We start from the raw sequence: 24,888 nt of genomic DNA, 5'->3' as shown, positions 1-24,888 counted from the left end.
ACACAAATATTCAAATAAGGCACAAAATCGGCAAAGATTACTTCCAGTAACAAAGAAATTAAAATAAATAAATAACTAAAAATAAAAATATACAATTTTAATATAATGGACCATGTTACAACACCTTATATTGTCCAATAATGATTATGTCGGGCTGAAGAAAACATTGGACAGCAGGATTGCAAAACACAACAAAAAGTGGCAATATCTTTTGTGAATGTTAACCAATCATGCTGGTTTTTTCAAACTCCACCTGCCTTTTTCTCAAATAAAGTTCCCCAGTAAATGTAGAATAAAACAAAAATATGGCTTAGCATTCAGTGTTGAATGTGGCAAAAAAAAATCATTATTATTTTTATTATTAAAATAATAATAACTTTCATAAAAATAAACCCTTATGTTAATTTCCAAACCCAATCTGCTTTTTGCCAAAGAAAACCTAAAAAACATTAAGGAAAAAATGTGATTTGACAGCCATAGCACATGGTAGGAACAAATATGTTGATTGTCAAAGGAAACGGAATGTACGGACACACATGCATAATCGGAGAATATAAAGACACTCACAGTGTCTGTATATAAAAATGTGACCTATTCTACAAACAAGCTAAATTTACTGACGATTTTGTAACTAGAAAAAACTCACAGTATGGTAGAAGCAAGTGCATAAAATAGTTAGTAGTATAGTGTACCATGCAAGCGAAAAAAGGCTGCATTCACATGAAAAATCTATTTTCTAAAAATCTATTTGCGGTATCTTGTGATCACGGTTTGTGCCTCGAATACCCCATGGCGTAATTACGGGCAGCACGAGCCTGTTACTTCCAAAGCTGTAATTAATTCTCGGTGCTGCCAGTAATTACGCCGCGGGGTATTCAGGGCACAGACCGTGATCACAAGATACTGCAAATAGATTTTTAGAAAATAGATTTTTAATGTGAACGCAGCCTAAGAGAAACACAACTGAACATACACTCGAGCAAGTCTTGCAAAATTGTGGAGATCTATCTGTCTGTATCAGTGCTTCTTGGGAGGTCTGTAAAGTTTAAAAGATGAATATTAAGGTTCAAGGTTTCACAGGTTAGGAATAAGCAATAAGAGTAAAAGGTTCTTTATATCTAAATATTATTTATATGTTGTTTTAAATTTGTAAATATGGCTTGTCTATTTTAATAGACTGTAGTGTAGAGAGCCAGCAAATGTGTAAAATGTAACTGGAAGTCTCAATATCTAATTTAACTCATAATAATTATTCTTAGTATAACGTAGCCCCCTCCCTAAAAACACCCGGGTTAACAAAATTGTCATAATTATGTAGTAGTTCTACTTTTATTCACTTTTGTTAACAAAAGAAAACTATAAAAAACAAAGGAATCCTAAAACTTTGTTAAACAGTTGTAATGCTCCGAGTTGACAAGCCAAAGAAATATCTGTCACTTAATAAGCCAAAAGTTAAGCACTGATTTTAAAGTATGTTTTATTACAAAGAGAATAAATAAAGCTAGCTTCAGGTATTATCCAGATTGGCAATGAACGTCATTAAGCCAATATTTGAAAATTTCTTAGTTTCAAAAAGCAATAGAAAAGGAGAAGGTGGTTTTTATCAAAATATCCATCTTGGTGAGATATACACCCACACCTGCAAATATACTTATATGCACACAAATATACTCATCATGATATGTACACAAATATACTCATATGCCCACAGTCATTCCCATTTTTCATTAGTGTCACTTTCAGTGCGCAAGTCTCTTCCCATTTTGTATTTTAAGTGGGTAAAAGTATCTATATAAATTTCCTGCCAAAGCTGTGAGTTTAGTCCAAGGTTTATTTATGGCAGTAAAGCTAAGCTGCCAAACGACTGGGGTTAATTGCACAAATGACGTACAGTTACTTGCATTAAGGCAGAATAAAGGGGCTTTAGTTAACTGAACATGGAAGATTTTTCGAAGTCAAAATACAGACTATACCTATAGTAAATATTTAAGATTACATAATTATTTTTTGTTCATTTTAGAATATGCTTCACCAAAAATATTAAAAATAATATTTAAACAGAAATCAATAATAAGTGATAAGTAAGTAAAAACTTTGTGGGTTAAGAAGCTACGGGTTATAATTTCAAAGTGTGGGCCTAAGTGACATAAGAATCAAAATCCAAATAATTACCATAGCTATACATGTTATTTAATTAGGCTTAACTGCAAAACTGTCAATTCTTAGACCACAGTCTCATAGACACCATCAGTGACAGTCTATATAGATTCACAACACTCTGTGGGGACTCTCGTTAAGTGCAATCAGCTTAACTGAATGACATGCCTCCTCTTGTTTCCAACCGACTCCTATAATCGCCAGCTTTTCTTTTACTTAATGCCAGGAGGCAGAGTGTCATTCAGTTAAGCTGAATGCAATAGTGAGAGTCCCTACAGATTTGGGGATATCCACGTAGACGATGGTGTTTATGGGAGTGAGGCCTTATAGATGGGGTTTCAATGCATCAGTGTGTCAAAGAAAAAGAGTGTAATTTCATTCTACGGAATTCAGTAAGCTCCAGCCAACTGTAGCTTGACGGCAGTGAACCCAAGAAAACCCTTGCATGCTCATACTTCCAGCAAGTAATCATGTTAACCTTCCATTTGCAGCCAAAAAAGATTTGAATAGCTTTTTTTTTCTTAGCCTTTACTTACTTCAACTCTGGATACACATTTTCAAGAAACCATTTAAAGCTCTTGCACTTCAATCTTTCCCGGAGCTCCACACGATTGCGAATGCTGGGATATGAAATGTGGAAAACAATGACAGAAGATAAAATTTGTTTTAAGATGCCTATTGTCCAGTCTAATTTTTTAAAGCATCATTTTAAACCAAGAGTAAACAAGTATCAATTTCTGTCACTATCTGCAAACCTTAATCCCAAAGCATCGAAGACATAACTGTTTTTGATAATGTTTAATCCAACACTATCTCTAATATTATATACTTTTTACATGTAGTTCTGTAAACATATAATCATTTCTATTAAATGCATTTTATCCAAGATTTCCCCCCAAATTCAATTTTGACTAAATAACAAAAGTCATTTCCTCCTACTTAAAGAGATAACAACTCTTCATATTAAATCTATATTTCACACCAAATACATTGTAAACAACTCATAGAAATATAATACATTTTTTTTTTACTACAAAAACGGCAGTTATAGCAATTATTCTGAAATCTGTGCTTGCCATCAGACCACGTGACCTCCATAGATGGCTATACTCTTTAGAAACTTTTTAGAAAAAAAAAAAAACTAGGGACTAACTTTGAATGTAGAAATGGATTCATTAACCATTGGTAAGTATGGGAAAATTGCCACTGTTCCCAGGAAAATCCATTTTCTGGCCAAAATGAACAGTTGTTATCCTTTTAACAATCACTTGGATTCGATATTTTCAACCATTTCTAATCACCTACTCACCTCCCAAATGGCACATGTTTGGCAGAGGGGACGGCTGCATAATAAAATTGCTTGTAATCATCCATCCACACTTCGGCTGCCCTCCTGGTATTTCTAGCAAACACATTTCCACTTCCACCAGGGAAGGTATATGGGTGCTGCTTTCTAAAAACGTGGCCAACACGACTGCAGGGAATGATTTCCAAAGCACCATGGCACTGCCATACTCTAAATGATATTTCTGAAAAAGAGGATAATAATAATAATAATAATAATAATAATAATAATAATAATAATTGGAAACTGCTATTGGCTTTCATGTCTAAGGAAACAAGATCATAATATATGATCGAAATAAGAAACTATCCCCAGAAGATGCAATGTTACTTATAACACCAAATGGTTTTATATATACTTTTACACAGTAGATTATTATAACTTTAAATGTCTGCTTCAAAAAAAAAAAAAAATCAAGATACTTAATGATAACACTCAATTAATTTAAGGAAAAACTGTAAGATTTTATTGGGTTATCCTGGATCCAAATATTGATTAATTGGACCATATGTATTCTATCTATTTAAAAATGCCACAGTTCATTCATCACTCTAACTTCAATTCACAGGCGCAGACACCTTCTCTCTTTACCTAAATTCTCTCCTCCCCAGACATCCATCATCATGTCATATTTGCCCAGCTCTTCAAACCACTTCCTCTCTATGCTGAATAACCCTCCTGCTATCATGGGAGTCCTGGAAAAGACAGTTAAGGATCACTCACCCACCTACTGGGAGTCCCACTTGTTACACAATCAATCAACTCGAACTGTATTGCTTTCAAAGAAGATCTTTGAAAGATTAATAAATCTGGGGGAATTGTTTTGGTTGATACTCTCATATTGCAAGCGTGGTGGAAAAAAAGATTGACTGGATTTCGAATGGAGTATCATCTCTATTTCTGAATCAGTAACCACTTATGCACAAAGCAAGGTACTTTACAAATGACATTTAGCTTACTTTCAGTTAATAGTGGTGCAGTGGTTGTATGATACAAAGTGACACTGACAACTTAAGCCTTTCTTAGTCTTACTGGCGACTATGATATCTTGACCAAAAACAGTTTGGTGATTAAAAAGAAAAAAAAAAAAGATTGACAAAAGCAGAAAAAATAGTAAAATTATTCAACTTCAAACTTACCTTATGGGAGCTATTTCATTGCCTTTTCTCTTGTTTCTCTCTTCTGTGGTCATATAATCCCACTTGAATACTAAATTCCAATCAAATCCTAAAAAAGTCAAAATGCAGCTTAAAAGAGAAAATATACAATACAATAAAAGCCTATATTATGATTGGTGGGGTTTGACAGTGATGACCTGATACAGCATAAGGCTCCTGTCATTGGCAAAAGTAATCATATCTTATTTGTAAATTGGCTGACAAAATGTGGGATTAAGGACCTACAAAGGATTAGAGCATTCCGAGCCAGGATTTTCCCATCAAAAACTCATATTGAAGGAATTCTACCAGGGTAAATATAATTTTCCTTGACTTACCAACCTTTAGAGTCGAGTCATGAAATGAATGGAACCTGTGCTTTAGTGCAGGTTTTGATCTTTTGCTTTTGCTTGAGTTATGGCAAGTTTCAGAAAAGAAAGATTAAAGGTTTAGGATATGTTTATGTTTTGCAATAATAGTTAAGGCCATTTATCTGTCCATATATGTTTTATAAGTTTTAATTGTCCTCAGATAAGTTCAACAAGAAGCAACCTATGCACTCAGAATGCGTTCAAACTCCTGGCCTGGATTGCTTTTAAGGGAATGGCAAATGAAAAAAAAAAAAATCCTAGACATGATTTTGTTAACCTTTAACATGCAAGCCAATAACAGTTTCCAATTCTGTAGTCAGGTTTCCAAACACAAATCGATTTTAAGTCAAGATGTGCGACCAAGTGGGACTGAAGATTAAGAACGTGATCACATCCTTTCAAACTTTAAACCAAAGATAAGTTTACTAACACTGATAGACAAGTGGATCAGCCATATTTGATCTGCGGAACTGTTAGTTCGCGGATAAACTTTGGTTTTGAATGTGGCCTAAGGAGTCCTCAAGGATCAGCAGACTTTTGAAGTTTTTGGCACAGGTATTGATTGTTAGCAGTATAAGTAAAGCCCATATGATTTAAATTATTTTTTTTATGAAATAGGCTCCAGATCATCTAGTGCAGCAAGCTGCTAAGACAATGGAGACTGGTTGTATTATTTTTATTTTCTTTATGCAGACAGAGACCATCCTCAAGAGTGCTTCTTCAAGTTGAGACAAAACTTTGATTTTGAAGGCGTTATCTACACAAAATAGAGAGGTGTAAATATCCTTTTTTATAATAACCCATGGTAAACCCCATTATTACACTTAGATTCACAAATGAAATCACTCTTGATGCTGGCTGTTTGATGTAGGTAAATAATTCATCAACTTGAAATGGTTTTATCCACTAAAAGCCGACAGAGACCTGCCAGAGTTTCCTTCAAAATCCTGACTGATAAATATTTCACTTCGAAGAGTGCAAATTCTGGTTAATTTTCTACTTGATATAATTTGCAATACAACTGGTAAGCAAATGCTTTTTATCACACAGTATCTAATGGTATTTGAAATTCTCTGATGGTCTTTTTGGCTGCTGATCTTAGGTCAATGGTGCTTTTTACTGAACACCCCAGGACTCACTATTCTATATGGACATGTGAGAAACACTTGAGGAATATACTGGGAATTCTACTCAATTTTTATTTAAGTATTATTATCAAATTGAGAAAATTTTGTTTTGAAGCACCTTTTTTTCACTACAGATACTTACTGAGAACATGTAAATGTAGTCTAGTAGTAACATATTGCTTTAAGACCTTTAAAAAGGATAAATTTGAAAATAATTTTGGCGAAATTTTCGATCCACAATTTTTCCCTAAGAGGACAAGTTGTGAACATATTAGAGAAAACATATCTTATACCTTTATACAGTCATTCAATAATACTGTAGCCAAATGTAAACCCTATTATGTAAACGCTTTGGAGCACAGTTTTTAAGATAATGAGGATATAATGTTTTTAAAATGACAAGTCTTTGTAAAATCAATCACATGGCATCCTTAACCTTTTTTTTAAACAAACAAACAAACAAACAAATAAATAAACCCCTTTGCCTTTATGTTGCAATGCATTTCCTACCTAAAACACCTGTGGACAACCATAAGAAAAAGTAAGTGTTTTGGAAATGTCTCTCAAAAATCTGCAAAACCTTTTTTGGTAAGATTGAGGACGCATATTGACATCTTATACGTCCTTGGTTATATTTAAAAATTCTATTTCTTATTTGGATGTTTTTTAGCTTTATTTGATGACAATATGATTCTTCAAAGAAGGGGGAAGATTTCACTGATGTTTGCATGTTGACCAACAAATGTCAACGTTAAGGTAGAGTTTGATTACTCCAGAAGGTTTTTTTGTCACATATGTCTACAGTAAAATAGCATGTTAAAACTTTTCCATGGGGCTAAATACAATCTTGACTTCCATGCAACAGTTGGATAGATAAGATTCTTACAATACTAACCAAACTACTGACAAAGCCCTATGTATGATTTAGGGCACCAAATTAAACAATCAACAAATATCTTGGCACTTTAAATTATATCACTCTGTAGAATTCCAAGCTTAGAAATACTAACCATTTTCTTGTCAGTCACCTTAGGACAAAGTAATGATTGAATCTATTTTCACTTAACTGTTTACATGAAAAATGTAGCTTTTGACAGAGACAGTAAACATAATCAACATAGCTAAAGGCTATTTTGCGCATCTCAAGCAGAACTGATTTAGGTACAGGACTTAAAACTCTTGAGAATTCTATCCTGACCTGAATAACCCCATTATCCTTAGCTACTCTCCTAAAATCCCACATCTGAATTCTAAAACACAAGGGAGGGCAGCCACATTACACTCTACAAATGCACTACACACAGAAACCTATTGATCTTCAGAGCCAGCGGGGGACCCGTGTTCTCTGTCAGACCATCAGTTATACTTCAGTACATAAGGGCTCATTCAGAACACGGGACTAACAGATCAGCAGATCAAATATGGCTGACCAACTCGAACGCGTGTTGCGTAATCCCCGCAGGAGATCTGTTCAGTGTCTAATCCTGAATTAAGCAGCGAGCTTTGCAGTGGGTCACCATATTTGACCTGCAGATCTGTTAGTCCACTGTTTCGAATGTGCACTAAGTACTAGTTACGTCGCTAAGTTGGCCACTGTATGTAACATACAAGAGCACAATTATGTCGAGGTGTAGTCGAGTGAACATTGAGTAAGAGTACCTAATTTATCCAATGGCTGGCGTTCTGAAGAATAGGATGAAAGCACTAGAGCATATGAAAAAACGGGCAAGCATGTCAGCAAAATACAAGTGCAAGAGCCAGCCGTGGGATAAGATGAAAAAAACAGGGCGAAATAATTATGCTAGTGCACAATATTGTTATTTGTTCAATTTTAATGCAATGTTACATAATACTGAACAGCACCATTACCACAAAATTTTAATCATGGTTATATGTACAGATACATTGTCTCTAGGACACAGTGTGTCTGTACATAAAAATGGTTGTATGAGATAATTATATTACTGACCTTTAAATTAAACAACATGTAACTTTCAGGATAATGGCCTTCTCTCAACAAATTGCAAAAAATGTATTAAATTGTTTCCGTTGTAATTTTGGTCTGTCTGTCCACCTCTGCGTGTCTGTCTGTCTCTCTGCCATTAACTTTCACGCAGGAATTCAGACACAGAGCTAGCAATAAATCAAATATGTGATCCTATACCTATCATATCCAAATCAATACACTTTTCCCATCCAACACCAAAAGCCATTTACAGTGGCACGAAAACAATGAGAGAAACTGATTTATGGTGAAGGAGCCACTCGGTTGCGGTAACAGTCAGGCCATTTATAGATGCTTCATCACAAACCTTGTTATAACCTGATCAAAACTGGGTCCAGTGGGAAACTATTCCTTATCTGGTTTGACTACTCAAGGGATACACCAAAATGTCATCCTTTATTTACCAGTACCTCTCTAGCTTCTCACTTAGGCCTTATCAGGTTCAGATTCCCCATGTGTCCTTAACATGTACATATTGTTAATTTTGCTTGATTGCCCTATGGTATTGCTTACCCCCTGTTGTTAACAAAACCTATGTGATGGTCGGCACAAAAAAATCAATCATGTTCTTTTTAGATACTAATTATTCTAAGTTCTAATTATCACGCACAGCAGTAGAACTGATTGGATCCATGTCCTCATGCTGTTCACTGGCCATGGCCTTCGTTTAATCGAAGAGATATATGTCAAACAGAAAAAAATCTCAACATACCTATGAAGAACCACAAGCATTTTTTAAAAAATCTTCCATGTTTTGACTTAGACTGCTAATCTTGGATAGCCTACTTCACAAATCACTGTCAAGACTATAACAAGAGGCGAGAGAGAGAGAGAGAGAGAGAGAGAAAGAGAGGAGGAGAAACTAGAAGATTAAGGTTATAAACCCTGAAATACATCATTATCAGGGGCAGATGGAGGTTGTCTTCTGGGTCTTCCAGCTGATGGTCAGAATTTTTTAAGTTTACATTGACGGCCAACTAATTTTTTTTCTGTCGGAAGACAGTCAAAAATGGAGGATGGATAAACAAAGATAATTTGAAAGACTGTCAGAAAATATCTCTGGATCCTTCCCTAATTATATGAGCTTTTTTCATTAATTTTCTCATTCATGTTTCAATCTATCATTTCTGGCATATACAAAAAACTATGCTAATCACATATGACTAAAAGGTACAACTGTCATTTTCAATACAGGATTATTTTAAGTCAGCTTGCAGGAGAAAATTTTCTTGGCCAGTGAGCTCAGGAAAAAAAATCAATGAGAATGAGTTTTCAAACACTCCAAAACCTAAGACTCCAGGATTAAAAGTGGGAATACACACACAAAGCCAAAAAGTCTCTCACTTTTTTCCATTTCCCTTTTCTTACCTCCTCTAAGCTCCGAAGAAGCCCCAATATACTGGAAGTTATCCATATTGATTACATCTATAATGGGACTGACGACATTATGGCGGTCCTGAAAGAAATAATGTGCTGCACATTAGGAAAAATCACAGTTGCTGTGGTAGATGAAGTGTGAAGATTCGCACTACTGCCCATATCTTCCAAAGCAGTGTGAAGGAACACTTCCCACATTATGACTATTAACTGATGGAAGATTCCTCTTGCACCCAGAGAATGGGGTTTTCATGTCTCCCTCATATAATTTTATGTTTGTTTATTTAAAAGAATACAAGATCATGAATAGACTGAAAGTATGTAATACTGAAAAAAGCTAGGATATGATCAGATTAAAGAAATATTTCAGTATGCGATTCTGACATAAAAAGCAACCACTACGTACTTAGCTAGACCAAGGAACAAAAGATCAAGTAGAGAGAGAAAATTAAAAGAAACGAAATCAATTTTGTCAATGAATACCAGTGTAATGTAATGAAGTACAGTAAACAAAAAAAAGATTACCTTTGACGAACTCTACCTGAAATGCTACCTACCTCAGCTACCCTCTGTAACAGAAGTCCCAACCAACCTATATTACACTCACAGTAACTTGTTACCTACCTCACCTACCCTCTGTAACAGAAGTCCCAACCAACCTGTATTGCACTCACAGTAACTTTTTACCTACCTCAGCTATTCTCTGTAACAGAAGTCCCAACCAACCTATATTGCACTCACAGCAACTTTTTACCTACCTCAGCTATTCTCTGTAACAGAGGCTCCAGCCAACCTGTATTGCACTCACAATGACTATCAAGAAAAGTTAATACTGGACCAGTGGCGACGTCTGCTCCTTTCACTCGAGAACGCATTAACCCTAAAATAATCATTCCAGTTATCAAAAATTGACTCAAAGAATCTCTTGTCCTGCCAAAATAAATAAAAGAAAAGAAAATAATAAACAGATATTTATTTAGCATATATAGTGACTTTTTAAAACAAAATAACCTGTTAAGTGAAATAATTTTGTTCTCCATTTCATTTTTGTATGAAATAAGCCATTGAACTCAAAATAATTTGGTAAACTTCCATATCTTCATAACCACCCAATCCCATATTCTTTTAACCCATTTCGTAAAATATAATTTGTATTAAATACAAGTCAATACATTGCTATACTTTACCTTCTCTCCTTTCATTTCTTAATACTTTAACCTTCTGGATTTTTGCCAGTTCTTGGCCATCTGACGCTGAAATAAAATACCATTTTCAATATTTAGTTTCAATCACACACTTTTCACAAGTATCAAGTATTTTACCAATGATTGTCTTATTCCTTCAAAGTTAACTTGAACATGTGTACTTAAATGAAACAGAACATTTTTATATTTTAACAATTTAGCTCATATGCAGAAGAGAGCACTTATCTCATTGAAACCTTCAGTACTACACTCTTGATGGAATGAAAAAAATTGATTGAAATTTTTTGCCTATTAATTTCTATATCACATTTATAGCATCTATATCAGGTTCATAATGGGATTTCTGTATGTGGGAGCTGCTGGCATCTGATATTGTTGCTGATAGCTTTTGCTTGGGCAGGCTGTTCATGGCATGTGTTTCACAGGTTTAAATGAAGCACTGATTTTTTTTTCAGACATGTTTTTCTCTTATGACACATTCATAAGTGCTGTACTACAATATTTCACGTAACCAACTGTACGTATCCACACATGCACGCAGGCACGCACATGTAACACACCCGCATGCACACACACTAAAACAAACAACTAATCTGGTCAACTTACCATCATCACTGTAGTCATCTACTAGAATTATTTCTTTTATTAAATGGTCTGGACTTCTGTTCAACACACTAAAATGGTAGATAAAAGCACAAATTATTATTTCAGTAGATTTTAGCAGGGATTTTAGCAATTGTAAACTGAATTTTTCCCTTATGGTAAGAGTAAACATCATTCTGATGTCCATAATAGCAGGAGCCCTCGATTGATGCAATAAATTATTGATAACATTCAACCTCTCTGGTTTCTAATAAAAGATGTTTTAAGTCAAACTAATATCATAACAAAAATAACTGCAATACTATAAAATGAATAATTCAAGAGGGTGGTGAAAATAGTAACACCTAAAGGCTATTGAATTAAATTATTTTCTGAATCAACTGAATTACTACATCTTTAGGGAAAACATATTAGAATTTCAAATGGCCAAATTACCATTGGAAATACACTCCATTTTACCTCTGAAATACTGCTCTCAAACAGAAAAATTCTATATGTGAAGTCCCTGTCAATATGTTTCTATCTGCAAACAACTTTAACAAAAAGGCTGAAGTAGCTTGTGAAAAGAAACTTATCAATTGCTTAATCAGTACCATCAAACATGTCGACGTGTTGAATATGAAAACCAGGAATGTCTAAAATGTTTTGTTTTCCAGAAAATCGCATGTGTGTGTGTGTGTGTGTGTGCGTGAACGCGCGCAAGTGCCCATGGGCAAAAAACCACTATCATTTCACCTTTTCATGTCAGATAAAAAATCTGCTTCCCAACTTCATAGAAAAAAAAACTGATTTGCTATAGTTTTCTGAAGTCACCTAATGCTTTAAAATCAGTCTCAACAACTGCTTGAATGAATGATAAAATCCCTCAACCAAAAAGCAAAATTTTACTGTAGGTTTGGTACGTTTACAATGTGGTAATTACAAAGGCCTGAAGGGACAGACAATAAATAGAGTGCACTTAATTATAGTCAATTTCCTTTTGATTTCAAACAAGCCTGATTAAAAAAATCACCGATTCCATTTGCAATTTAGCAATTCTGTTCCACCGATGTCGTTCTTTCTGTAGCACAAAAAGCATTTTCAGCCTTCCAGGTAAGGGGCAGACGTGACCTTTGCATACAACAAAAACCTTTTACAACTTTCCAGCTGTTTTCCATATATGATGTGATTCGTCTCTTATTGGATTTTACCTGACAATAGTGCGAAGAAGAGTGGACCTTGCCTCATTATGGAAGGTAATAATCACACTCGTTGCTGGCAGATTGTCATGCACCTTCACATCTTTGCATCTAAAACATGAAAAATAGGCATTATCTACAAATGAGCTTATTGCAGCAGGGAACACCATTATGCCCATAGCTTTTTTAAAAAATCAAATACTATTAGTACTCAGAAAATTGACAATGTGCCCCAGAGTATTTGTGCTAATGAGCAATAGCTTCTGTAAAAAATCTTATATGTTCAAAAAATGTAACTTACAATATATGAATATAATTTAAGTATAGATTACCAAGAGACACAGTTTCATATTCTTCAATTACTTGCATAGTCTACTATTATTGTCAAGACAAGGTCATGAATAATGTTACAAAACCTCTGTAGATAAGGGGAAAAAATTGTGTGCAATACCGTACACGTAAAATCTGTTAAATCAAGTTAAATACTCTAAATGGCACCTACAACCACTGTCATAGCAATTTCTGGTTTCCCGTTTGATGACTTAATAAATCCAGTAAAAATTCAACAGAAGAGACACTGTGTCATTTTGATCATAAAACAGACTATGAATAAGCTTCTTCATCTCAAACGTGCAAAATTTCACTAAAAATCTTGTAAAAATTTTCAATATAGCATTTTTACTAATGTAAATAGAGGATCTCACTAAGTGATCATTGTGGCCAAAATGAAGCTTGTGTTTGAGTGAATGAGTATAAGAGAAAAAACAGAGCTCCCCCCCCCCCCCCCCCCCAATATCTGGTAAAATGGTTTTCAGATTAGCTTGTCTGAAATAATTTTTTTCAGTGACCTAACTTATATGAGAATTAAACCACCTTTGAGCTTCAGCATTTACTTCCGATACATTAGTTCATCTCCTCAAAAAGTACAAATCTTCAATGGCAAACATTTCTGACAGCTGCAAAGACATTTCTATTAAAAGCCCAGCAGAGTGCAACATGAAGTACAAAAAAAAATTCTTCTGTTCTGCAGACTACGTCAATTATTAGCAAGCAGATTTTCAGATAATAGAGATTAAAAATGAAGCAAAATGTCACACAATCATAAAACAACTGCAGTGACAACAAAAATGTGTTGACATTAAGTTTTTCAAAAAATAAATAAATTAATAGTGTGGCATGTATGAGAATAATTCATCCTCAACTTAATACAGATTAAACCTTTATGTTATTGTCATGCACTGATGGAAAGTCAAATGTTTTTCAATAGTTATGAACTTTAAATAATTAAATTTAAAGTAAAACTACAGTAATACATGTAATCAACATAAATCATCTAAAACTATTATTCATTTGCCCATAGCAGTTTTGTGGTTATTTCGAATTATAAAATAAAAATTGTGAATATTTCAAGGTAAAATGTTCACAGTTAGAGAACCTAAAAAAAAAAGATTGCACCTTGAACCTGTACCTACCGCCAATTTCTTGTGTCAGGAACATCTCTATTGCTTTTGATATTATCACTAGCAACTTGGTTGAATTTATTTTTGGCATAAGCATCCTGTCCAGGTTGGACCTTTTTTTTATCTACATAATTTTTTTCGTCAAAATATTGCCACGAAAGCCGTGTGTCAAGGGAAGGGTCTTCATTTGTCAGGTCCTTCCCCCGTGTCTTTTTGATTTCTTCAATTGCCTCTTCTTTCAATTTCAAGGCTTTATTTTCTTCCTGGAAAGAGAAAATGGAATGGTGTGACAATATTGATCACTGTCAGTACATTATTGACAATTTATCGACAAGCCAATGTCCATGTCAGTGCAACAATTCCAGGCTGTTTTCTAAAACAATATCAAGTCCTGAACTCATGTGACAAAATCATTCCCTCAGTAATTCTCTCATTTCACTCTCTCTGAGCTCAGTTTGGCATTTTGCTCAGTTTGGTTGAGACTTGCCAGCCCAATACCCACGGCTTCATAATAACGAAGCCAGAAGAGCAATTGTGTTGAAATTTGTGCGTTAACCTCTGACACATACATAATTTCAGCAATAAGTAATCTTTCTGAAAGTATTTTTTTAATCTCAAGATAATAGTTGTTCAAATTAAGGGGAAACAGGTACAATTCTTATATACATATAGTATAAATACAACTCTAATACCAATGGGTTAATTTGTATCTGGAAATATTCGGGTTTGCGATATCTTGGCAGAGCCTGCAATATCTAGATTTCAACATTTCCTTTTACCTGCATTATTTTCAACTTTCACCCTGTTTGCATACTATTTCAGCAACGAGTTTTTATCCTAGATTTTTCCATCATATTCTAGATAACAAGTTGATGGACACTGACAAAAACGATTTTTTTTTAATCCATAAAATAAGCCACATTGTGTTTTAGCCAAACTGTGTGCTGCTTCACTGAGCATGTTGTGAGCCCAGCCAAGTTAATAAGATTCTTCAAACTGAAAATAATCATGCAGGAAATAATGACTGTCTTTGCAAACTACCACAAGGGCAATCCTCAGATAATTGGAAAATTAGATTATATCTTATTAAGAACAGATGGATTAGCTTATTATTCATACAGTACCATGAAACTTTTAAGCATTGAAAATATGTTTCAGTGAGATTCAACAGAGAATTTAAGGTTTGATTTTCGATCTACTTCTTTATCCAATAAGAACATCCATCTCTATAAAAGGGCTGGTTTTTCTTCTGCTACCATAAAAATATGGAGTAAGATAAAAGAGGTGCAACTTATCATTTCAAACATTAAACAGTTTCAAAATCACATTTGATGACCTCTGTGATAAAAGCAGCTTGTGGGTATGAAATCAATCAAGTAAACTTCAGAAAAAAAGGGGAAAAAATTGAAAAATACACCAAATTTTCTCCAAATAGCAGGTCTGGCAATAGCCCCTTTCACAGCATTTTATCTCAATTTCATAATTCACCCAAATTAACCAAATCAGAGATAAAACAGGTGATTAAACACACTTTTACCTGTGAAAGTTAAAAGAAGTCGAGCCAAACTTTCTACACACATCTGAAGCAGGTCAGATATGTTTAAACAGATATCTACCCCCTGTGCACAGTGAACAAAGTATGCTGCTGTTCAATCAATACTACCCCGTGTAACTTATCTTAGTGGCTCAGTACTACATCAAGTGTTTAGTACTTGCAGTGCTGAAGAACCAAGTTTTCCCTGAACACCTCCACCTTCAGGGTGATCAATACACACTGGGAATACATGCAGGCTTTTTCCTATTGCACTCCCACAATCACACACTACAAACAGGGCATCACCATAAAAGCAATTTCAATTCTCGTAAGTGCTCAGCTGTTTACAAATTTGAATGCCATATTCAGTACAAATTTATTCAAGGATACATGAAATATGATATCAAAGCTTAAACTAGATCAGGATTTCCTTTAGAGCTACTTTTGAGGGTTTTTGATGTGCTCTTAAAAAATGACCTCTTTTCTACCACAGTGAGTAATGACTAAGCAACGAAAACCATTCCCTTTCCTTTTTTCTTTCTATTTTTTAAAAACATTTCTAGAATAAGATCAATGCTTCATCTCCAAGTTCCAAAATTAATGAAAAATCTTTATGGTATGCTGCCTGTAATGCATTATGAGTTTGTTTTGTTATGAAAAAATGATGAAGATGATGCTTTTTAGAATATGGTCAATTATGACTTCCTCAACAATGTATTGAAACCCATCAGACATCACCCAATCAGTATGTGATGATCATCAACCATTTTCACCACCACTTAGTGTGATAGAAGCTAAAAAAAAAAAGGTAACATTAAAATATGTCACAACTTGGAGCCTTCACAAAAATCCTCACACTCCTTAAAACTGTGACACTAATGTATTCCTTTGTCTTTCAAACAAAAAAATCCGCTCTGAAAAAAATCTGAGATTTGTTCCCTGAAAAGTATTGATTGGTAAAGAGCTCTAAACCGATGTGAAGGCTGACATTTAAGTCCCATTCACATTATGACCAGTTGTACAGATAAATGGAGAATTAGGTCAATAATCAAATTTTTGAGATAGCGTGAGCACAGGCTAACCAAGGATGAACTGAATTTCTGACAGGAAATAACCCCAAGATTTGCTGCATTTTCTTTAAGCATTATGGACTCAAATCTGGCAATGAGAAGCTCTTCAAACTTGCAACAATGAAAAACCATGACTTTCATTTGTATATAAGCTGATTACACAACTCAAGTTTATAAATGGTATATGCACAAAACAGATTAAATACATTGAACACCTGCAAAAGTGGGGGCACAATTGCTCAGCTGAGATAAATGTCTACGTGGCAGTTTCAAAACGGATCGGTTGTTTAGTCAATGCACTTTTTCTCAAGCTTACATATCTCATATACACTCGACCAAAAAAGTTCAGAAAGATGAAACTGTTTTTCAAAAATTAAAAAAACTATGTAATGGAGTGGATATGTCTTCAGTGTATATAAAAAAAGTCATAAACAGTAGATACATTTCCATTAATATTTGGTTTATCGTAAATACTTATCTTAGCTCAAATGTTTACTTTCTAATTATTCGAAATAACAATGCTTCCCATTTTATTTTGGTCAAGTGCATAGAGGCTAAGACATTTTTTTATATCTTCAGGAAAAAATGTTGTTAGATAAAAACACAAAGGAACCTTCTATGAGTAATTGGAGGGATTATTTTGAATTTTTTACAGACCCCCAAAATTCAAAATACATTTATGTGAAATAAATATAACTGAACTCCTGTAACTACATGCAGAAAATACTCAATCTTATTTTTAAATAAAAATTCAAGATTTTAATATGTGACCTTAATATGCAACTCATAAATCTAAAAACACATAAAAAACCACATGAATCATATGCAGACAGCAAAATGTGCATGTGCATACACTATGAGAGAATAATACAAATTCAAACTTCGAAAATTTAAGCTACTGGACTGAATTCACACGTATCTCAACAATACATCTTTCCAATCAATATTGCAAGAATCTGAAACATTTTGAAACCACATTATTCTTTGGACTGTAACCAAGGGGAAAAAAATCTTTTGAAGATGATTGATTAACCTCAAGATAAAAGACTTATTCATTTGAAAAGGTTATCACAGAAGTGCTTATGTCATAGATTTTATACAGTTAACAAGAAGTTAAAACAATAACATGAAGTATCCTTCATATTGCATTCTGCAAGACGAACTTCACTTATTGGCACTTACATGTACATGGGAAGCCTTAAATAGTTGCTCATATGATCATGCCACTGTCTCAACAATTATCCAAGGATATATAAAAGTTTTGTTTGTGAACATAAAAACACAAGGTAAACTATGAAATTTATATGAGCCAACCCAAATGTTATTGTAAATGCATCATAATTATTATTACTATTATGAGGACATATCCAAAAGGACATATTCTTTAGGGTCCTCATAGCTAAAATATATATTCCTGGTTAACTGCATCTGTCAAAAATAAGACTTGGCAAACTATCATTCACCATGGCTTTCGTGGTACTGTCAGGAACTTTACTCTCAAATGCAAAAGCTCTTTAATGTCTACACGACTTAAGTAAAACAGCAGAGCTGTGTTAAAATAGGTTTTATGTGCCAGTACCCTGTCAGAATGCAGATGCATCATTCATAATGCGTACCCCTAAAACGGGTCATCGAATCTATGACTTTTAAATAGAGTCAATGCCTAGAGCTCATGTTATAGTGCAGTATTAACTTCCTGTATCAGAAACGAATACAAAGATTTAATGAGTTTATGTGGAATAAGAGATGATTCAGTGCGAACATAATGTGATATAGAGCACTTAAACACTGAGTGATATATATTTTCAATCAATGAAAATGCATCTAGTAATTAAAAGTTTATTTAGTTTGTATTCTGATTCTATCTTGAAGGACTGATCATTTCATTCATTTAAATAGCTTTAACTTACATTCCCTAGTATGAATATTTTTATTCAATAAGACTCATTAGAGAAATTAACTTTTATTAGTTTTAATGTATTTTTATACTCAGAGTGCCAAGGAAATTAATGGCTGTATCACTATTCTAATTGATTTCAAGCTGAGCTACTGTACACCTGAGGACGACAAATATCTAACGTGGTCGCAATTTATACGTAAAAGAATTCAGATGAAGATGAAAGGATGAAGATGAGCTTAAGCCAAGTTAATGTCAGCTGTACATACTAGCTAGTACACGTCTTGCCATTGACTAACTACCATAGTCTCTAATAAAACTACACTCACCTCGCCTCTGTCGAATACCACTTTAAAGTAAACTATGACCATAAGCCAAATTATCACAAATACTAGGAGGATTTTCGTATTCCGACGCATTTCGGAGGACAAACACGTGCATCTGTGACAAAACACATCTGATCAAACTCTGGCCAACTTTCCAACGTCCTGCCACACTGACGTCGTGACGTCCACGCGCACCATTTATCGCCCTCACTTCATTAGAGAGTTCATCTTGACGAGGTAGTTACACACGCCGGTTCGATTGCATTTGTTGAGCAAAACAATAGATGTGCGGCCATCAGTCACAGCTGTCGCATTGCAAGACCAACTACTGTTGAAGAGTTTGATACATTAATCTGCCACTGTTCTCAGAGAATTTTCAATGATCATCTTACTACCTCTTCCAAAAAATTTAAAGCATTCATTTAGTGCTGCCATCCCCCCCACAAGTTAAAACATTAACATTGTCCGTTATAAGCAAATAGGACGTTCTTGAGCTTTCATTGTTTATTCAGACTAATGGATTTGCATTACAAACAAATATTTCCATGGCACCAGAGTGAAAAATACTTTATTTACAATAAAACATTCTCATACAGTTGATGTCTCAGAGTTATTGCAATATGTTTATTGTAACCTTGAGTTCTTTGCTAAAGCAGAAAATGTTGCACACATCCAATTGCCATTAGCCAAATACCTTACATTTATTCATGAATTATATTATTGAGCAACAACAATAGTTAAGACAGAACAAGAAACAATATAAAGTTAATTTGTATTAAAATTCTATGTACACCTTACTAGTCACTCTTTTATATATCAGTCAGTAGTCATCAAATAAGTTCATGATGCTCTCAACATCAAGTCTTCTTTATTGCCTTCTGCCCTGATCATTCACGAAGTTTAACATCATCTCTACTTAGTATGTCACTTGTCATTTGTATGTAAAACATAAAAAACTAGCAAAGGAACATGTGATAAAGAGATGAGCCAACTCAGCAAAGAATAACTATACTTATTGTTTTTTCTTCCTTTTTACAAAGTTATTTATACACTTATAAGAACCACATATATACATCCCAGTGGTACTTTTTCAACAAAGTTCTATTTAACAACCAGTAATATCAGTCATTACACACAGGTTCCAACCTTCAAAATTTTTAAACTCCGAAGTTTTTGAACACAAGTGTATCTTTGTAACTGGCGACAGGTCAACATATCAAACCCTAAATAACTTCATACTCCATTGGCAAATAACTTATGAAACCCATTTTTATCAAAAACATCCAGATATTTCAAAACAGGCCAACCTATTCAAACCCAAGAATGAAAAACCTCTTACTTCTCTTATAGAATAAACTTGTTCCGCTGTAGTAACTGAGGAAAATCACCCACTTTAAAAAACGTGTTGTTCCACAACTTTATATCAGTCAAAAAAAATTGAGAATGCCTTACAACAATATAAACTGTAATGCTTTTTATATCTAAAAAATAGCCATAACTACAACTGTGGCAGACTAATGGTGATGTCCCAATGACAATATCAGAGGAAGAAGAGCCCCTACCACCATTAAAACAAGTTCTATTAATCTAAATCCTTTTTGTTCTCTCACAATGACGCTGCCGTCGGCAGCAGTAGTCCTTGTGGTCATATTTGCAATCTCAGGAAGGACATGCACTGTGGCTACGTAGAGGAATGTCCCAGCACTAAACAACATTGCTAAACCTGTGGCATTCACTGAAGACAGGGCTTCTTTACTTTGCTGCAAAGGTGAAAACATCAATTTACACATTTTCTTAGGCAAACTGTTAATAAATGTCTTCAGAGTGGTTAAGTTTTTTGTAAGGAAATTGTTGAATTAAAACAAATGACAATATTTGATTACAGAAATTAATGGTTTAATTGTGCCCCTTTAAAATGATGCAACCAAAATACTTTTGTGAAAGAAAGATACAAGCAGGGAATCTCAAATTGGTTATGCTACCACTTACCCCACTTAATCCAAAGAAAGTAATTAAAGCTAGTACTGGTGCTGCTAATGAGAAGATGAACAAATGTTTTCGTATCCTGGAACGTTCAAATCCTTCATGCAGGAGAAAAGATACCAGACCAAAAGCTGCAGGAGCCTGGAAATACAGTTGTTGTAACTGATTACGAAGTGTATTCTGTATATATATATGATATTACTTCAATTACAGCAATATGCGTGTGCATGTATGTATGTATTTTCATATGTATTGCACCCCATTTCAGATAAACAACATTAATTTTATCCTATCCTGGATTTTTATGCAAAATATAATTTTCTCCTATTGAGGCTATTCATGAATCATTAGTCTACTGGCATGAAGTTGCAATAAACCAATACTTTTAAGCAATTAAAATTGGACTCTAAGGCTCAGAAGGAAATAGTGACATCAGGTACTCTACAGATAAACTTAAAATTTTAGGGGTTTTATCGTGTTCAAGGTTTGGATAGGAAAAGATAAAAAGCTTTGCAGAATATGTGCAAAAATATAACTTTAGGAAAATATAAGATGTGTGCAGGAAAGCTGTAATTCATCTGTGGTGAATTTTATTCAAAGTAGAGATGGGGGGTGGGCTGTTAAATTTAGTGTGCGTGTGTGTGTGTGTGTATGTGTGTGTACTATGTGCAGTGCACAGAAAATTACCTTGTGTAACATAATTGCAATAAATACTATCATTTCAACATGAGTCTGTGATGTGGAGGCTGCAGCACCAAGGGCAATACCATCAGCTAAAATGAAAAACAAACAGCATACACAAAATGCCTATCAATATACTTTAATTTTGAGATCTGCATACAGAGGAAATAAGCCAACCTGACTAAAAACCCATCTCATCAGGCTGACTGCGAGCAGTTTAAAGGGATAATAACTCTTCATATGGGATCTACATTTCACAATAAAAACATTCTGAACAACTCATAGAAATATAATATATTCGGTTTTACCACAAAAATGGCAGTTATAGCTATTATTCTGATATCTGAGCTTGTCTTCAGACCACGTGACCTCCACTGATGGCTATACTCTGTTATAATATCTTAAGAGATTTTAACAAAAAACCAAACTTTTTAGAAAAAAACCAGGGACTTACTTTGAATGTAAAAATACATTCATTAACCATTGGTAAGCATGGGAAAATTGTTGCTTACTCCAGGAAAATTCATTTTTTGACCAAAACGAAGAGTTATTATCCCTTTAACATAGGATGCCAATGGAAATCATCTGAGCTGAAACGAGGCCTTCACCACTGTCTGATGTTGTACAAGACCAGGAAAAAACATGCATATATCAGCTTACTTTTCAGCAATAAGGGTGAAACTCTATTGCCTGGAGTATTTTCTCAGAAAGCAATTCAAAAGTGTTGCTCAAAACATGGTGAATCTGTACTGTTGTATGACAGACTTTAATTCTACATAACCTTAAAATAAAACCACCAGAAAAATACCCATGGCACTACATTTATTTGATCCCACTCTCCTGTAAATCTTCAGAAATCTTGATTTTATGCTTATTGAGCATAAAATCAAGATTTTGCAGGATTTACAAGACTATTAATTCGTGAGACTTCTTGGTATCTCATATGGTGGTTGGAAGGAAAGCAGAATGGTTACATTTGCTCATTACAATGAGCTAGTCATGAATACTTAATAAGTAAGCTCCACTCATTTCCAGTATCAGTAAGTGTCTGCAAAAATAAAGCCAAACAGCTTTATAATTACTAGAAACAGATTTAGACAATGCCACAATGCTATCAATCTCGCATTATAAATTATAAGGTAAAAGAATTCAACATTAACATTTTGACCAAGTTTAGATTACTAACCTGCAGCATGAACAACTAAACCTAATGTTGCTGTAATTTTCTTCCTGCCATTACTTCCTGAAACTGACTCCAGGTCTGTAAAATATGACAAACAAAATGAAAGACTGCAATTACAATATGTTGGTTAAAATCTTCTCAGCTTTAAACCAGTTCGTTTATAAAATGCAAATGGTACATCAATAGCATAAATAAGTTCATTGCACCTCCACGCAAGTTCAAATTTATTGCTTTACTTTATAAAGGTAATGATTGTGCATTATTTATTCTAGGGGAGAATTCTACTGTCTTGGATGTCAGTTTACATCAACTGGATCACTTCAGGTTCACAGGAGTATCAATACTTATTGTGGCCTTACCAGATGAACCACCATGACTATGTCCACCGCTGCCCAACTGGTCCACTAATAACATAAACACAAACCCAAGCACCAGAGCAACACCAATCAAACTATGCATTTCCATTCCATGGCTATGTTCATGCTCTTCTGAATGTGTATGTTCTGCATGCTTGTCTGCTGCGACTTGGGCTACCTCTTGAAGCACATGCCGCACTGCCTGCCCATGTCCTGTGTGAGATTCATGTTTATGGAGTTCACTCTCTGCAAAAGATGGCATTGTTTCAACCACTGTTTTCTTTATCTCTTATTGTTTATAGAATATTCCAATTAGTTTTTTATTATTGAAATTGACACAAAAGCTCAACAAAGCTTATGTTTTGTTGTATTATACACCAATGAAATATACAGCTGACTTGACTTGCAAAATCAAATGCTTTAGCTATTCTGCTGGCTTATGAATTAATCAGTGAAATACATTATATCGATAGCATTTCATAATTATCTTTTTAAAAAATTCAATGCAGTTCTCAATGCCTATAAGATAAAGGTAATGATCCATTTCTTTTATACATGTATATATAATTATATTTATTTATTTATTTTAATTAGAATATTCCATAATAAGAATAATATTTATTTATTTTATTATTTATTCATTTTTTATTAATTAATTAATTTTTTTGCTGTAATTACCATATAAAGTATGAACTCCCTCTGGAATAATGACAGCTAATGCTGTCCCTACAAGAAGACCAGCTCCTAGAATAGTGACCAACTTCAACTTATCCTGAAATTCAAGAGAATAAAATTATCATGATGTAATATTAATTACATCTCTGGTTGCTTTGAGAATTTACTCATAAAGAGTCTCAAAGTAATGATAAAAGAAACAAATGCACCACATTAATGTTGGTACCTGCCAATGAGCACTCATGATAATAATTATGACAACAACAGAGAACAGAGTTCCACTTTCTGGCTTATTTGTATCTATAAGTTTAATCTATGACTGTTTTCAGTATAACAATCATCAGGTCTAAATATGTTACTGACTTGGAAATGGAATAGTCCTACTTTATATGAAGCACCTATTAAATATGTGGCAAAATTAGCCCATGTTTTGCATTATTTAGGAAAATATTATCTAGTTCAATGTTTGGTCCTCCAAATTGTAATGTAACTTGGAATACCGCTTTTCTCTCACAATGCCACTGTGTTTATGGACTTCATTTGTGTATTGTGCACTTTTATAATAAAATGGGATTTTACATCTTTTTAACACTGAGTTAAGTTTTCAAAACCTGTGCATTTTTAAACAAAGGCAGAGAAATATTGTGAGTTTGCGTTACCAATGGAAAAAATACATTATGTTGGCATTAGTACGTCAATACTCACACACCATCACCGGCACTTTTTCACTGTCACAAATATTTAGAATATATGAAACTGGTTTTAAATAAATGTCTAGTGTTCTTTGCATTAAATACACATGTAATTGATGAAGGACATACGACAACGCACATTCATTCAGTCGGCGACAATGACACACAGACTAGTCTAGACAGGACGCTGTCTAATGTCAGAACTAAGGTGACTGACTCAGTGGCTGCCAACACAACAACTATATACTACCAATGTACCAGCATACGTGCAGTACAAAATAAGACAGAACATGACAGAAATTATTTAAAGTTCTCACCTCTGACAGGGTAAATGCTAATGGAATGGATCCAGATACATAACAACCTATTAACATTGCAAGCGATAGCAAGATCACTCTCCATGTTTCGTTCATTATTTGTTCACATGAAAATCAAGGGGCACCTGTAATAACCGCATTCAGCATACCGTCGGTAACAATGTGTCGTGGCCGCTAGGTGTCGATAGT

The 24,888-nt window shown here is 34.2% G+C and overlaps 2 protein-coding genes across 3 annotated transcripts in view; both read right to left on the bottom strand.

The window, feature by feature from the left end:
- LOC106151819 (polypeptide N-acetylgalactosaminyltransferase-like) overlaps window positions 1–18,985 on the bottom strand; it is a 24,985-nt gene extending 6,000 nt beyond the window's left edge. Inside the window, exons 1-12 of one of the 2 annotated variants that reach the window (XM_087003910.1) lie at window positions 18,816–18,985; window positions 13,998–14,248; window positions 12,538–12,636; window positions 11,351–11,418; window positions 10,727–10,792; window positions 10,298–10,419; window positions 9,531–9,618; window positions 4,642–4,729; window positions 4,094–4,197; window positions 3,467–3,686; window positions 2,694–2,777; window positions 974–1,036 (exon numbers count right to left, since the gene is read on the bottom strand). In XM_087003910.1, coding sequence (XP_086860036.1) covers window positions 1,018–1,036; window positions 2,694–2,777; window positions 3,467–3,686; window positions 4,094–4,197; window positions 4,642–4,729; window positions 9,531–9,618; window positions 10,298–10,419; window positions 10,727–10,792; window positions 11,351–11,418; window positions 12,538–12,636; window positions 13,998–14,248; window positions 18,816–18,905 — 1,299 coding nt within the window. In that variant the 5' untranslated portion in view covers window positions 18,906–18,985 and the 3' untranslated portion in view covers window positions 974–1,017. The remainder of the gene's footprint in view (window positions 1–973; window positions 1,037–2,693; window positions 2,778–3,466; window positions 3,687–4,093; window positions 4,198–4,641; window positions 4,730–9,530; window positions 9,619–10,297; window positions 10,420–10,726; window positions 10,793–11,350; window positions 11,419–12,537; window positions 12,637–13,997; window positions 14,249–18,815) is intronic. The other variant, XM_087003909.1, reaches the window with a different exon arrangement.
- Window positions 18,815–24,888, bottom strand: LOC106158862 (zinc transporter ZIP9-like). Its single transcript, XM_013534972.3, has 7 exons — window positions 24,700–24,888; window positions 23,694–23,787; window positions 23,019–23,261; window positions 22,663–22,737; window positions 21,483–21,568; window positions 20,802–20,936; window positions 18,815–20,572 (listed from the first exon to the last, which is right to left on the bottom strand). The coding sequence occupies exons 1-7, from the start codon at window positions 24,793–24,795 to the stop codon at window positions 20,327–20,329; spliced, it is 975 nt and encodes a 324-aa protein (XP_013390426.1). The 5' UTR covers window positions 24,796–24,888; the 3' UTR covers window positions 18,815–20,326.

Source organism: Lingula anatina, chromosome 2 (assembly GCF_051362555.1).
Source record: "Lingula anatina isolate TDL-2025a chromosome 2, LinAna3.0, whole genome shotgun sequence".
In the NCBI taxonomy this organism is placed as follows: Eukaryota; Metazoa; Brachiopoda; class Lingulata; order Lingulida; family Lingulidae; genus Lingula; species Lingula anatina.
Note: the sequence above shows the minus strand (reverse complement) of the source record. Positions and strands in the feature narration are given on the sequence as shown.